This window comes from Mus musculus, chromosome 6 (genome assembly GCF_000001635.26).
Source record: "Mus musculus strain C57BL/6J chromosome 6, GRCm38.p6 C57BL/6J".
NCBI lineage: Eukaryota > Metazoa > Chordata > Mammalia > Rodentia > Muridae > Mus > Mus musculus.
Window position 1 is genome coordinate 8,234,194 of NC_000072.6, and position 16,378 is coordinate 8,250,571.

The window sequence follows — 16,378 nt, forward strand, 5'->3', positions numbered from 1 at the left end:
GCGATGCAGCTAATAGTGATCATTTTGTTTTCCCGTAGGTGGATCCAAATCAGATGAAAAGGTGGACTTGAGCAAGGACAAAAAGTTAGCTCAGTTTAACAACTGGTTTACCTGGTGTCACAACTGTCGGCATGGTGGGCATGCCGGACATATGCTGAGTTGGTTCAGGTAAGCAGCTCTTTCCCTCCTTGATAATCTTACAAGACATAGAGCACACGACCTGTTAAATAGTGCAGGCTCTTGGTATCAATGTGTTAATGTCTAGTTAAAGTTTAATTTTTTTTTTTACTTATTTGCTTATTTGACTTAATAAAGGTAGTGTCAGTGGTTCCATCATTACCTTATATAATGTTTAAGTTTAAAAGTAATAACTATGCCAGGTGTGGAGTGGTGTTTGCCTTTACTCCCAACACTTGGGGGGCAGAAGCAGGTGGATCCCTATGAGATGAGTTCAAGGACAGCCTGGAAATAGCAGATTCCTGACCAGCCAGAGCCAGATGCTGAGATCTTGCCTTTGACTGGATTAAAATTATTTAAAACTATTGTGGGGCAGGATATTTAGTTTTTTATATCTCACAATTTGTCATGGAAGTATATATACATACACACATGCACACACACCGATCTAGTGCATTAATTCCTTGCTTGGTATAAGTAACTCTTGGGATGCAGATTCTCAAGATGAACTTACCGTTGATTCTGAGCAGTGCCATCATTCACTGACATCACACTCACATGCACCTTGTCTCAACTGAGCTAATCTGAACTCTTTTGCTGTTTTCTAGACAGGGTTTCTCTGGGTAGCTCTGGCTGTCCGGGAACTCACTCTGTAGCCCTAGCTGTCCTGGAACTCTGGAGTAAGTCTGCCTGCCTCTGCCTCCCAAGTTCTGGGACTAAAGGTGTGTGCCACCACTGCCCGGCTCTAACCTGAACTCTTGATATTTCCTCATCACCGAGGGACTGTGAGCAAGCCATTTTGGTATATTAGTGTATAAACTAAAACTGTTCATTTTCCAGTAACTTTCTCTTAAAAGTTCACCTTGGTGATTGTTTTAATTTGATGCTACTAATGCATGTTTTGCTGTGGGTTTTAATTCCTATACTTAACCCAGTGTCATTTTGAAAGTTGGTGCATAAATATATTTGTGTGTATAAATCTTGGATTCCTAACGATTCTTTCACCTTTTTCAGGGACCATGCAGAGTGTCCTGTATCTGCATGCACGTGTAAATGTATGCAGTTGGATACAACAGGAAATCTGGTGCCAGCAGAGACTGTCCAGCCATGAAATGTTCCACCTAAAGAAAAATCTTCACATGTGGAGTTTTTAAAGGATGTCCTTCATAGTTCAGGAAATAAAGTCACTCATGGCTTTGCTGTCGTGGAAAAATAAAGCATTCTGTCAGCTCAGCAATGTGATGTTTGAGTGACTTTGACGTACTCCTCAGAGGCCAACGCTGCTGATAGGAACATTAGAACATGAATATTGGTGCTGTTTAGTAGGTTAAAGTTCATTTGAAAGAACTGTCTAGGCTTTTGTCAAAATTATGTTTATAGATGGTTTTAGAATAAAAACAGGCCTTGTGCCTGCATCTTCAATCTGAAATTGATATCTTTTGATAAAATCTGTACATATCTAAAACCAAATGCCAATTCATTGTTTCATATATCAATTTAAGCTTATTCATGCTTAAATATGCTTTCAGAGAAAATGTCAATTTTACATTGGTAATTAGCTCCTGGCCCATGCTGGAGAATACATGCATGTGTGCATATGTGCACACACACGTTTAAGGAACGTTCTCCCTCATACATTTATATTTTAATATAAAAGATTTGACATAGGTCATTCTTGTCTTCCTCAAAACTCCAAGTTAAAAGCAGGCTGGTGAGCTGGTTCAGCATGCGAGGAGGCTTGCAGCCAATCCTGATGACCTAAGTGCGGTCCCATGTGTTGGAAGCAGTGATTCAACTCATCTCCAGAACCTTGCTGCAGCATGGGGCGAGCACGTACACATGTGCGCGCTCGTGAGCACTCGAGCACACGCAGACAATAAATAAAAAAAATTTAAAACGATAAACTTTGAAACTTTTTTCTTTTCAAAAAAGAACTGTGTGAAAATTTCAGGAAAACATGATAATAACTTTTTCAGTTTCAGTTTTTTCTTTACAGTGTGCTGATTTGTCTCTGGCTATCATCTTTACTTACCATTCTCAGCACCACCAGGTACTTCTGAGTATGAAATCTATGCAAGATCATATGTGGGACACCATTTGTGGTGCTGTCAGACACCTTCCTATTTTGGAGTCTCATCTTTTTCCAAGGTAGACTACATGGTGTTGGCCAAAACAAGGGCATTCCTGCAGTCACCTTTAGATATAAGTCGCTAAAAGTGTGTGTATTGGGGCCAATTCAAGGGCTTTGTTTCCATTTTTGTTTGTTCCATTTTGTTCATAAGTGGACATAGTACCACGCTTCTTTGTTGCACATTGTGTGTAGAAGGGAACTGGATTTTGTGCTTGAAGTTATAAGTGTGAGGCGGCTCCTGGTCCCTAGGTTTTGGAGAGGTATCTGCAGCTGCCCAGACAGCATGAAGAGCACCATGTCCAAAGACTGAAGACCCAGTGGACGAGACTGAATTGTAACCTTGCTTCCTTAAGACCTCACGGAGAATAGCATTGGCTCAAGTGCATGTGTGTTCTAAACGGATTCAAATGAAAAAGAATGACTTTTCTCTCTTACAGAAGTCACCATTAAGATACTACTGGTGTTATAAACTTTACTGGTTTCATTTGATTAGGGTATTTTTCTTTTTCTTTTTTTTTTTTTTTTTTTTTTGGTTGGTTTGTTTTGTTTTGTTTCAAGACAGAGTTTCTCCGTTCAGCCTCGAACTCAGAAATCTGCCTACCTCTGCCTCCCAAGTGCTGGGATTAAGGCATGCACCACCACTGCTGGGCAGGGTATTTTCTTTAATATTGCATAAGTTAAGATATTCTTTTTAATCTTACTGTGTTCTTAACATGAGCTTCAAAGTAATGTCAAATTCTTAGGATGTATATTTTTATTTTTCCTAAAAGTACAATATAAAGTTAGTGAAATAATATCAAAAACTTTTCGACATACTATATAGACATAAATATGAAGTCTAATATGTAAATATAGACTTATTTGTAATCATGATGTATGGTGACATTTAAAGATTGTTCTATTTATTAACTTTCTAATATTTCTTTTGATCCCAACCATATAGCTTATATGATGTCTGTTTATCTTACCTTACATTATGTATGGAATGAAAATAGATTCAAGTTAATTATTTCTTAATAATTTTTTAGAAGTATTTTTTTTATTTCTTAGGTCAGTGGTATTTGAGACTATAAACTCAACAAGATATTTTACCTAGACTTGTTCAGTAGAGGAATTTAAGAAACATGTTTTTACGCCGGGCGTGGTGGCGCATGCCTTTAATCCCAGCACTTGGGAGGCAAAGGCAGTCGGATTTCTGAGTTCAAGGCCAGCCAGGTCTACAAAGTGAGTTCCAGGACAGCCAGGACTACACGAGAAACAACCCTGTCTTGAAAAACAAAACAAAACAAACAAAAAAACAAAACCAATAACAGAATTACACACACATATAGAGAGATTGCAGAATCAGCTGACTGTATAACAATTACCATGTTAAAGCCACAAGTAAAGCTAATTAAATCCAAGAACATGTTATTGAGAATAATATTTATTGTCAGTGCCTATGTATATTTCAGGTATTTGGCCTATTGAATTTCTGTTCACCTTACACATAATTCTGTGAGACAGATACATTATTGTTGCCATTCTGTAAATGAGGTAACATGCATAGGGACATTGTTTTTCTTAGGCAAAATTATAACATCTGACATAGCGTGCTGATTAAAAAGATGGTAAAGAGCAGAAGATGTAGGTCATTGTGAATATGAGGCTGAGTCCACAAGGTTTCTCAGTATCATATGTACACAAAAGAGAAAGTAGGGTGGTGGTCACCTATCTGCATCGGTTACAAGGAGAAATATACATTTTAATGACTATGGGAAGGAAACAATCTGAGAGAACAATTTATGGTGTTCCTCAAATGAGTGAGCAAGTACATATTAGGCTCCTTAGAAATATTCATAACAGCTCCATGGAAAATTGGAAGTCTGTTCTAGAAACCTGACATCAGGAGGGCTTAGCTAACTTATTTAGCTTCTGTTAAGCTGCCTGCTTCTGGAGAAACTGCTCCTCCAGTTAACAGCTTATGTTAGCTCCTGTTAAACTGCTTGCTTGCACAAAAACTCCCCCTGCTGTTGCCAAGTGAAATATAAAGGTTGTTTTTTAACCTTTAAAAACTCCAGACTCTCAAACAAAAGTTGTTACAATTTGGTCCTGAATAACTGATTGTAGTCCCAGCTATCTGTAATAAAGACACACAGACAGGGTTTCTCTGTGTAGCTCTGTGTATTCTGGATTCATTTTGTAGACCTGGCTGCCCTTGCACTCAGATATCTGCCTGTCTCTCCCTCCCAAAGGTTAGGATTAAAGTCATGTACCACCACTGCCTAGTGGTAATAAATACTTGTAATTGGGTATAAAAAACTTTTCATAACCCTTGTCATAGGACAGAAAGTTTTTATGAGCTACTAAGTGGATAAATGCACAGATGTTAGTATGATGTAGTTCTTAACTTTACTTACAGTAAACACAGAACTTAAATGTCCACTGTGACAGTAAGTCTTAACACATACATAGGGAATGCTAATAAGCTATGCACACATATTACTATTATAAGTTAACTATGACCATCATATTGCTATCATAAAACAGCCAAATGTAATTTAGCCCATGAGATACAGAAATGTGGTTCATAGTAAGAAAGTATATAGTTCTAATCTATTCAGAAAGCATTTTTCCCCCTCAGTTTTGTGTCCCCTATTACTAACACTGCAATAATAGTTCTTAGTCCAGCACTCAGGTTAGTTAGAAATTGTACTTCACTCTCCATTTAGCACATTGAAATGGTTATAAAGCTAATTGTTCTGAAGTCAGTGGTCTATAATCAGTAACTGCTTTCACATTGTCTCTCATATGTCTATCTCATAGGTTTTCTGACTCTTCTCTTGTTTCTATGGCCATGGCAGGAAATCTGTTCTCTCCACTGTTGTTCTCCAAGCTGGAGTGCACATACACAATTCAGTTCCAGTAAGTTGTTTACAGTAAGTGGTGAATTCTGAATGTGCCTAGATGTCCAGGCTCCTAACAAATCAGTAAGCATTTGTGTGCCTTAACTGGTGGACACAGGTCATGATATTAAATGATCAGTGGCACCATCATTGCTTTGGAAGCAGTGTGTTTAATGAAAACCACAGACATAAGTACAGTTTCTGTCTTGTAGTGTTTGCATCTTCACAGCCAAAAAGTCAGTTTCTTCTATTTGTACTTTAAATTTTTAAAATTATTTAGAAATTATTTTCTAATAATTGAAGGAAATAATTGGCCATAATGTCTTCTAAACTGTAGTTTCCTTAGGAAACCATTGGTAGGACAGTGTCTTTCCATGCTTAGCTTTAGAACTATGGGTAATTTGTAATGCCAGAAATGGCAGTAATAATTCAGTGCATAGTCTTCATCCAACTTAAGAAAAGCATGCTGTCTTAATGTAATTTCCTAACTGGAAATTCAGATAGAGTAATCTAATTAAGTTGAAATCTTAAATCCACAAAGACAGAATTGTTTGGAAGTATATTCGAAAGGATTAATGACTCAAATGTGAAGCATATTTTATATGAATTCACAAAAAACATTAGTCTTGTATCTTTTGATTTAAAGAATATTAGTTCACTTATGCATGTTTTACACACACACACAAATACAGACTTTAGTATGCAAGAAACCCTGAAGTTTGAAATACAAATGGCCAAATTCATTTTTTTTATTATTTATTTTTTGTTTTTGTTTTTGTTTTTTCCAGATAGGGTTTCTCTGTGTAGCTCTGGCTGTCCTTGAACTCACTCTTTAAACCAGGCTGGCCTCGAACTCAGAAATTCACCTGCCTCTGCCTCCCAAGTGCTGGGATTAAAAGTCACCACGCCTGGCTCATTTTTATCTACATTTTTGTTAACAGCCATGTTTTGTGTCCAATAAGCTGCCACGGTCAAATGTCATGATGTTCTTCAATTATGTAATCATGTTTTTAACATAATAGTATTTTATGAAAAAGTGAGTATTTCAAAGTTCTTGTGTTTTAGCTTTAATGAAAAATTATTTGTCATCCATTTGGAAATTCACATTAGACAATATTTTGTATTTGTACAAATTTAGTTGTACATGAAATGTATACATTTATGAATATAAATATTAAGCAACTATACATTTGAGAGATGTCTGTTGCAAAAAACAATCTTAAATCTTCTGATTTTCCATTCATCAAAAAGGGAGTGTAGATAAAAATAACAGACTACACAGATTGGCTTCTCTGACCTCCACACTTTGGAAGACAGGTAGCCAGGCTGGCCTCGAGCACACGATCTTTATCTGTGCCTTCTGCGTGCAGTATTGAATGCTTGACTAAATTATCATTTTAAAGAAAATAATATAATGCTTCCAATAAATGCTGAAATACTGTTAAAAACAGGGAAGATTATTCTCCATTAGAAACACAACTGGGGGCCTGGAGAGATGGCTCAGAATTTAAGAGCACTGGCTGTTCTTCCAGAGGTCCTGAGTGCAATTCCCAGTAACCACACAGGAACTAACCATCTATAATGAGATCTGGTGCCCTCTTCTGGTCAGCATATATGTAAGCAGAACGCTATATACATAATAAATAAATCTTAAGAAAAAAATAGATGCAACTGGGAATAAAAAATCTGGCACAGGTTCTTAGGATCATTTGGGACAGGCACTCATAGGTTCTTAACCTCATGGGTGAATGATAATTTTAAGTTTGCTATTACTTTTGCCTTCAGGAAGTATTATGTGAAATGTATGATTATTTTTCCATTAGGACCTCGAGATTAAAACTATCATCCAGATAAAACATCCTCTCAGGAAAGAACGGTTCCCCCACAAATGCTTTATTACTTTTAGCTTGTCTATTCTACTGTTCTTCATTTGGAGTCCATTCCCAGTATGTGAAACTTTGAGATTTCTAATATCCTTTTGAGTGTATATGCTAGACTTTGAATATTTTATTTCCTGCAGAGACATTTGAACAGAGTGAAAATGAACTCGCATAGAACAAAATTGCCAAGCATATGTGACGGAACTGTAGGGAAGAGGCGCACACTTTAATCTGCAAGGATGCTTAAAATTGCTCCATGTTGGTTACGCATGAGGCCTGACAGCTGACATTTCTCATTTCGGCCTGTCTGCACCAGATCACATTCATCTCTGGAATAGATGGTTAATGACATGCCTCTCATTCCCACTCCTTTTGGACGGAATAGTGGAGGCTTTGGTTGATTTAGTCATCAGCACCCTTACTGAAATGTGGTCCCCAGAGCCAAGGCCACTACACAGTTGTGTTAGGACAACTCAATCAAAACAAACATCAGCATCTCAAAACAAAAAACTATAGCACTAAAGATAACAAGGTTAGGGCTGGAGAGATGGCTCAGCGGTTAAGAGCAGTGACTGCTCTTCCAGAGGTCCTGAGTTTAAATCCCAGCAACCACATGGTGGGTCACAACCATATGTAATGGGATCTGACCCTCTCTTCTGGTGTGTCTGAAGACAGCTACAGTGTACTCATATACATAAAATAAGTAAATAAATCTTTGTTTTAAAAAAATAAAAAGATAACAAGGTTCTTTTCTGGTCACTGTCTTACCTGGCAAAGTTTTGTTTGTTTTCAGGGAGCATTGCAAAACCTTAGTTTGGAGGAAGAAAAGGACTATACTTGTTCAAGAACTTAGCATTTCTGATTCTTCTGGGCTTTCGGAGACTGTTCTTGCTACTTACACCAGAATTCCTCCTACCTCAGTATTCTGAGTACTGGGATTGCAGGTTTGTTTTTCTTTCGTTTGTCACTGTCACGTTGTATGACACGCAAATGTATGAAACCCTGCAACTTGTATGGTGAGGAATACAACTGCCAAATTATTTAACATTGATAAGTATTTCACATATACTCTTGTATTTGAACAAGTAGATGTTGGAAGGAGAGAATAAGAACATTTAGCTGTCAGGGTGATGTGGGCTGCACTCTAAAGCGGGTGGCAGAAAATGTGGGCCTATATAACTAGGAAAAGGGACAGCTTGTGGGTTTGGTAAGTGATACATAAAAGGAAAGGGAATAGGACTTAGGACTTCTTTTTAGCATCTGTTCCTGGAATTCTCAGCATTCCTGAATTTAAATTACTCATTTACTTCCAGCTCCTAATTTTGCTGATCGATCCACCTGTATTTCCTTGTCTTCTTTGTCACTCAGAATTTTCTCAGACCAACCATTTAACCCACCTTTGAATAAGATTCACCCAGCTGAAGCAATTATGCCCCCAGAGCCAAGGCTGTTTATGCAAGGAGTGGAACCATCCCCTTACTTGATGATCCCTCCCATAGTCTTGCAGTTAGTGGTGGATGACCGTGCTGTGAGCATTCTCTTCACGTTTTAAGAAGTAGCTAGCAAAGGCTGCATTGACAACTGCTAGCTAGGGGCATTTTTACCCAATATTGATTAGTGCATGAATGCTGCTGCATTTTTCTTGAATTTTGGGAAATGGGAAGAAAAAGCATTAGGGTACTAAGGGGTGGGGTGGGGTTTCTATCGTGACACTTAGCACCTTTTCAGAACCTGATGAACTGGTTAGGCCAAGCTCTGCTTGACCAGGTAGTAAGCAACGAGCACAGCCATCTTTACTTGATTCAGATAACTTACCATTCACACCTTTTCTCAGAGCCCTCTTCAGCAAAGCATTCTGGATAGCAACTACCAGCACATACTCGAACTGTTGGACACTTTAAACTCAACCACATTTAGTCTGACATGCAAATAATAAATTATTAACTGGAAGAGAACTAAAGGATCATTGAGAGATGTTCTAACTCGGGGGTATAAGTAGAATTAGATCTAGGGTATAGATTGAAATCTAGAGCTTGTTTATTTGTCAGACTATTTGGTCTGTTTTAAGGGTGTGGTCCTGGTAAATTGCTGGTGCTAATAGTGGATTGCCCCACACCCAGAAGTATATGGGGTAAACAAATTGAACTCCATGGGATATTAAAATAAAAAAAAAAAGACAAACTTGGCTGGAGGGATAAGGGTAGAAAGTGGATTTGGGAGGATTTATATGAAATTCTCAAAGAATAAAAAGTATTTTTTAAAAATCTAGGTAAGTAATCCAGCTTAAACCTGCTCAGTCTAAGACTGGGGTCCTGAGAAGCAAGAGCACAGGGAGCAGCCCAGTCCCTCAGGGCACTGCATAAGAATCAAGAACTGATGTCAAAAAACTAAAGATTGGGGGCTGGTGAGATGGCTCAGTGGGTAAGGGCACCCGACTGCTCTTCCAAAGGTCCAGAGTTCAAGTCCCAGCAACCACATGGTGGCTCACAACCATCTGTAACGAGATCTGACTCCTTCTTCTGGAGTGTCTGAAGACAGCTACAGTGTACTTACATATAATAAATAAATATATCTTTTAAAAAAAAAAACTAAAGATTGATGGCTCAGTTTGAGATGACTGCTATATAATTCCTATAATTATACATATAAAATGTATAAACAGAATATTGTAAATAATCTTGCATATATGAAAATTTCTTATAAGATATTTCTGTATAATTAATATTTTAAAGGCTATATAAATGGGATCTTTATTTGCTTATGTAGTTACACCTATAATTGAGAACTCGGTATGGGGAGTCAGAAGAATCAGTTTGAGGGCTAGCCAAGGCTACACAATAAAAGCCTGTTTCAAGAAATTAAAAAGACAAAAAAGTTGAGAAATTAGTCTTTTAGGAAAGTTTACAGATCCCATAAAAATTTAATTATGTGTCTAAAGTTACTTATCAATATATTCAGATGTTTTTCCTAAAACAAGAGGTCTGTCTTCACTTTTGATTCAGTGATTTAGCTGTTTTAGCATGCATTCCCTTTTCATTTTAAATTCTGTCCTTATCATTTAACCATCAGGGTTCATGAGTGAGGTAATTCACTCCATGTCTGCTGGAGGGGAAATGTTTTTCTGTGCCACCATGGAATATGCTTTGCTATGGCTATTTCTATTTGTAGCCATATCTTGTCATCACAAGATCCATGTAGCTGAATTTAGAATATGTAGGGGACACAGAAGGCAGCAGTCCTGATTTAAATGTCATTGACTTTGATTTTAACTCACAAAAATTGTTAAAAGCTGAAATACATCCATCCTGATCACCCACTTCTCCAATGTATTCTTCAATAATCTGAATTGTTACAAGAGCTTTTTAATAGTATTTTTTTCAAATCCATGAAATTTCCTAGCCTCCTTTCCAGATTCATTAGAGTACTTGTTTCTAGATCCCACTTTCAGATCGTTTGAAAGCCAAATGTCGTGTGTGTGTGTATCAGTCATACCTAGGAGATATGCCCCTTTAATTAAGCAATCACATATGTGCACACAAATGTCTTAAACTTACAAACTTCTCTTTCCTGAGTGGTTTTCCTTTGAGCTTTCAGTTGGGTGATGGACAAAATGGGGGAACTCTGCTTGTTTGTTTGAACACATCTCAGAGTTTTAAAGCTCATATGTTCTTGTGATGCATTTTCACTGGATTGCTTAAAATATATCCTTAATTTTATATGTCAAAGGTTAGGTCATATTGAAAGATCCTGACAAAATATAAAAGGTCACAGAAGCCCTGAACTTGGCAAAAGTAGATTTCATTGTTAGCAGAACTAGCTTCACTGGTTTAGAAAAATAGAGGTGCACAATGCTCTGGCCACTCCTTGAACCTGTGTGTCTGCCAATGTTCTGACCGTTCCTTGAACCCATGTGTGTACCCACTGATGAAGCCCATTGCCAGGTGTTTGTGATATTGGTTGCTTGGGAAGAGTCGGAAAATCTCACCAGCAACCACAGGCGGGCCAATCCGGAGTTGCTACACCTGCACCAGACTCTTTCCTTGCACCCCTCCCATATCCATTTCTTGAGAATAGACATTGCTTAGATCTGGAAATCCCCTACTACAACCTTCTCCTTTCCTCCCTGAGGGCCTATAAAAACTGGGACCCCTTTCCGCTTGAGGTTGACTCCTCTACCCCTGCGTGGGATATGAGTCGTCCCCAGAGCTCTGGCTTTCCCCCCAATAAAGCCTCATGTGGTTTGCATCAAGCTTGGTCTCTCATGAGTTCTTGGGCGTCCGCTATTGTCCCAAGGCATGAGCAAGGGGCTCCTCTCGGGGTCTTTCATTTGGGGGCTCGTCCGGGATTGGCACGACCACCCACATCTCTGAAGACCCACTTGGAGGTGAGATTTTTTTTGTCTAAAAGTACTTCTGTGAGCTGGCGAGGTTCAGTGCTGAAATTTGCAGCTGCTACGTTTCATGAGGAAACGAAGACCCGCGCCTCGGGAAGAGGCACAGAGTGTGAACAGCAGATGTTCTGAAATCACTGCTGTGCTGCTCTGGGGGATGCCCCAAGCAAGGGGAAGGACTCCAGAAGTCCATCTAGAGCCAGAAGTGAAGAGTCAGTAGTCTTCCTAGAAGACTTACGCACTTCCCTAACATTTTTGCATTTCTGAGCTGGTTTTGCATTTCTGAGCTGGTTTTGTTTGTCCATTAGAAGACGGGCATTTGTCAGTGTGTGTGTTTGTGTTTTGTGTCAGTTTCGTGTTTTCCGTGATATTGGACGATAGGAGAGACTGTAATGACCTCCCCTAAGTTTGACTTTAGACCGCTGGACTGAAGTTAGATCAAGGGCCCATAATCTTTCAGGAGAAATTAAGAAGGGACCTTGGCAGACTTTTTGCACCTCCGAGTGGCCAGCTTTTAATGTAAAATGGCCACCAGAGGGGACTTTTGATTTGACTCTTATCTTTGAAGTTAAAGCCATTGTTTTTCAGAGTGGACCTGGGTCCCACCCGGATTAATAGCCTTACCTCATCCAGAATTCACCGCCATAAATCAAACCATGGATTTCCCGTGCCTCTTGGAGCCCTCTCCCCGCTGCTCCCATGTGCACGGGTGAGTCAGCACAGCACCCTCGCTTTCTGCCCTAAGAAGCAGTAAGCACAGCAGCAACGGTGGCAGTGCGGACCCTACCTGGACCAGCTCGCTTTCTGGCCAGCAGCGAGAAGGTGCATGGGGCTCCGCATCAAAAGGCTCCTCCCAAAATGGAGCCTCCTCTTCAACCCGCGGGTCCCCCCAAGCTCCTTCCCCTCTGCCCTATCTTCTACCCCTGCTGGGTCCTGCTTCTCTGCAGCTCTGAGACCGCTGGCTGTGCAGCCAGAGGATCTGTGGCTGGGATCCAGAGCCCAGAGTCCCCCAGCAGATGGAGCTCCTGACACCACTTTTGCTTTTCCTTTACCAGCTGTAGGCGACCTGCCTGCAGACCCACGATCTCTGCAGACCCTACCATGCCTCCTTTTCTGAGACTCTTATGTTTTCTCATCAACCCACTTGAGATGATTGTCAGCAGCTCCTCCAGGTTCTGTTTACCACAGGGGGAAAAAAAAAGAGCAAATTCTCCTGGAGGCTCAGAAAAATGTTCTTGAAGTGAATGGAATCCCAACCAACCTACCTAATGAGATTAACAGAGTGACAAGATGCCCTACCAATTTGGCTAAGGTAAGAGAGGTGATGCAGGGTCCTACAGAGCCCCCGTCTGTTTTTCTAGAAAGATTGATAGAAGCTTATAGACACTATACTCCTTTTGACCAGACCTCTGAGGGTCAACAAGAAGCGGTTGCTATGGCTTTTATCGGGCAATCAGCATCAGATATTAAGAGAAAGTTACAGAAACTAGAAAGATTACATGCCATGGCTTTACAAGATTTAGTCAGGGAGGCAGAAAAGGTATATCACAAGAGAGAGACAGAAGAAAAAAAAGAAGAGAGGGAGAATAAAAGGGATAGAAGACAGAAGAGGAACTTAAGCAGGATTTTGGCTGCAGTAGTAGGGGAGCATAAAGGAAGGAACAGGCCTGAGAATAGATAGACATCATACCTGGGCAACAGGGAACCTAGACCTAGAAGAAGAAGACCCATCCAGAAGACTTTAGAGAAGGACCAATGTGCCTATTGCAAAGAAAAAGGACTGTGACTCAAATATCAGCACTGGCTACTCCAAGACAGGTGAGAGAATTCTTGGGCACCTCTGGGTTCTGCAGACTTTGGATACCTGGGTTTGCAACACTGGCTACCCCCTTGTACCTCCTGACCAAAGAAAGTGGAGAATTCAAATGGACATCAGAATATCAGAGAGCCTTTGAAAATATTAAAGAGGCCCTGTTGACTGCACCAGCCTTGGCATTGCCAGATCTAACCAAACCCTTCATCCTCTATGTTAATGAGAGGGCAGGGGTGGCCAGAGGAGTTCTTACTCAAGCTCTAGGGCCATAGAAGAGGCCCGTGACATATTTGTCTAAGAAGCTGGACCCAGCGGCCAGCAGATAGCCCACATGTTTAAAGGCCGTTGCTGCAGTAGCCTTACTGGTTAAAGATGCCAACAAATTAACTTTGGGACAGCAAATAACTGTGGTCACCCCCACTCTCTTAAAAGCATTATCTGCCAGCCCCCAGACCAATAGATGACAAATGCCCGGATGACCCACTACCAGAGTCTGTTGCTGACTGAATGGGTCATGGTTGCTCCTCCTGCTCTCCTTAACCCTGCTACCCTCCTGCCTGAAATGGACGATTCCCTTGCCCGTTCACCGTTGTGCGGACATCCTTGCAGAAGAAACCAGGATCCATAGTGATCTATACAACCAGCTGTGGCCGGGCATTCCAAACTGGTACACAGAAGCAGCTTCCTAGTAAAAGTCCCTTCAGATGGCTGAGGGGCGGCCCATCAACATCTACACCGATAGCAGTTTTTATAGATACCTTTTCAAGATGGGTAGAGGCCTACCCAATGAAAAAAGAAACTGCCAATGTTGTGGTTAAGAAGATCCTAGAAGAAAATTTTCCACGGAATACCTAAGATAATAAGGTCTCACAGACTTTGTTGCCCAGGTAAGTCAGGGACTGGCCATCCAACTGGGGATTAATTGATTTTTACATTGTTTATAGACCCCAGAGTTCAGGATAGGTAGAAAGGATAAATAGAACTCTAAAAAAGACCTTGACTAAATTGACCTTAGAGACCAGTGGGAATGACTGGACAGCCCTCCTTCCCTTTGCCTTGTTCCGCACCAGGAACACACTAGGAAAATTTAAGCTATGGCTTTTATAGGGCAATCAGCATCAGATATTAAGAGAAAGTTACAGAAACTAGAAAGATTACATGCCATGGCTTTACAAGATTTAGTCAGGGAGGCAGAAAAGGTGTATCAAAAGAGAAAGACAGAAGAAAAGAAAGAGGAGAGGGAGAATAAAAGGGATAGAAGACAGAAGAGGAACTTAAGCAGGATTTTGGCCAATGCACTATTCCCCACTTCTTCTAGTTACTAGTTCTAATCTTAGAACTAAACTGCAATCTCTTTTTTAAGGTTCTGCAGAGACTGGTATTGTCTTAGTACTAACAGCTGGATGGCACCAGTCTTTTCTCTAACAAAGGTCACTAATTTATTAAGAATTAGCAGGCCACACGTCAGCAGTAAGAGCAAAATTATTAGAGGACCCATCAGAGTAGAAATGAGGGTGGTCAACCAAGGGGATTTACTCTTCAGGAGCTTGCTTTACGTAAGAGGCATGAATCTAAGCAGAGATGCCTTCTACTTTGACAGCAGTGGGGGTGGTCAGCAGCAAGGGCCTTTCTAACAAGGTTCTAGATTCCCAGCTCAGTGTCGTCGGATGAGAACTGCATCTCCCACCTGGAACTGGTGTGGTACCATTAAATCTCCTGGTTCGTAGGCCTCCTTGAGCTGCTCCCAGGCGGTGTTTCTGACCACTTCTAGGGCTTTCATGTGTGTAAACAATGAAGGACCAGGGTTAAATTCTAGAGAATCTAACACTCTCCCCACTTCAGTGAGTGGGGGAGGCCCCCCTGTACAGGATTACCCCATGCTGTAGATCAAATGGGTCATAAGAAACATAAATGGCTTACCTCAAGCCAGAATCAAGGAATTTAAACCATGTGTTTCACTGATACTCTGGGTTTCACACCATTTTCATAGGAAAGGCAGGTAACTTGATGGCATTAGGATTCACTTTATCTTCATAAGTGTCAGAGACCATACCGTGAGAAAGCGAGCCCTTCACAATCTCCCACCCTGACAGGCCAAATGGCCTCATGCTAGGAGCCGGTTGTCACTCTCTCCTCCCTGTTCCCTTCCTGGCACCTGAGGCTGTAAAAGCTGAATTATAGTCCCCTCTTCCTTATCTCTTCCTGAATTCCCATGACATCCAAGGACATGAGTTACGCCTGAGCCCGGCCTGACACCCCAAGGCTGTTAAGGAGGATCTATGTTCCAGAAATAAAATGCAGAGTGCCCGCCGCCAGGAGCCTGACTTCGGCCCTCATGTCAGTGGATGCCTACTTCTTTATTCTTTGTTAATTCCCCCTCAACCCCTCCCTATTCCCCTCGATGTATGCTTTAAAACCCGGCATCTCAGCCTAATAAACGGAGACCTTGATAGATACAATCTACTTGGTCTTCACTTCTCTTTTCTCTTCCAATCCCATTTTCTTCCAGGTTTGCGGTCCCCCTTGCACCCAAGAATAACTGAATCCCGCGGGGCGGGATACATAAGAGATGAGAATAAAATTCCACATAATTTAGATAGCAGAAGAAAACAAATTTAAGTTTCACAAAGTAAAATTATATCTGACTGCTAATAATCAGGAGGGTTCCTTTGAAACCGCAGACCAATTAAATAATAAGATAAGACACCTTGGACAGACTTCAGAGGACTGATTTTAAATTTTGTATGTATCTTCAAAATTAGGGTATGGCTTAACATCAAGTATTTGTGGTAAGAAAATGCATATTAATATATTAAAAACACAACCTCCAAATTCTCTGTGTTCACCAATAGCACTAGTTTTTTACTCAGAACTTTTTTTTTTTTTAAAGATTTATTGTCCCGACCTGCAGGACTTAAGTAACAGGGGTGTCCGGGGAAGGGAGCAACAATGACAAATTTGGGATCAGAAGACACGAAGGAAGCAGACAAGACAAAAAATTCTGTTCAACTCTCATTTACTCCAGGAAAACAGAGGGTTTAAAAAGCTACAAAGCACTAAGGTCTATGCCCAGGTGCACGGGTCAAACTGGTATTATCACTT

At 40.5% G+C, this 16,378-nt stretch overlaps 1 protein-coding gene across 2 annotated transcripts in view; it reads left to right on the forward strand.

The window, feature by feature from the left end:
* The window catches only part of Mios (meiosis regulator for oocyte development), a 31,463-nt gene extending 25,083 nt beyond the window's left edge, over nucleotides 1-6,380 (forward strand). Inside the window, exons 10-11 of one of the 2 annotated variants that reach the window (XM_006505086.4) lie at nucleotides 39-168; nucleotides 1,192-6,380. In XM_006505086.4, coding sequence (XP_006505149.1) covers nucleotides 39-168; nucleotides 1,192-1,288 — 227 coding nt within the window. In that variant the 3' untranslated portion in view covers nucleotides 1,289-6,380. The remainder of the gene's footprint in view (nucleotides 1-38; nucleotides 169-1,191) is intronic. The other variant, NM_145374.2, reaches the window with a different exon arrangement.
* Nucleotides 6,381-16,378: the final 9,998 nt, after the last annotated feature.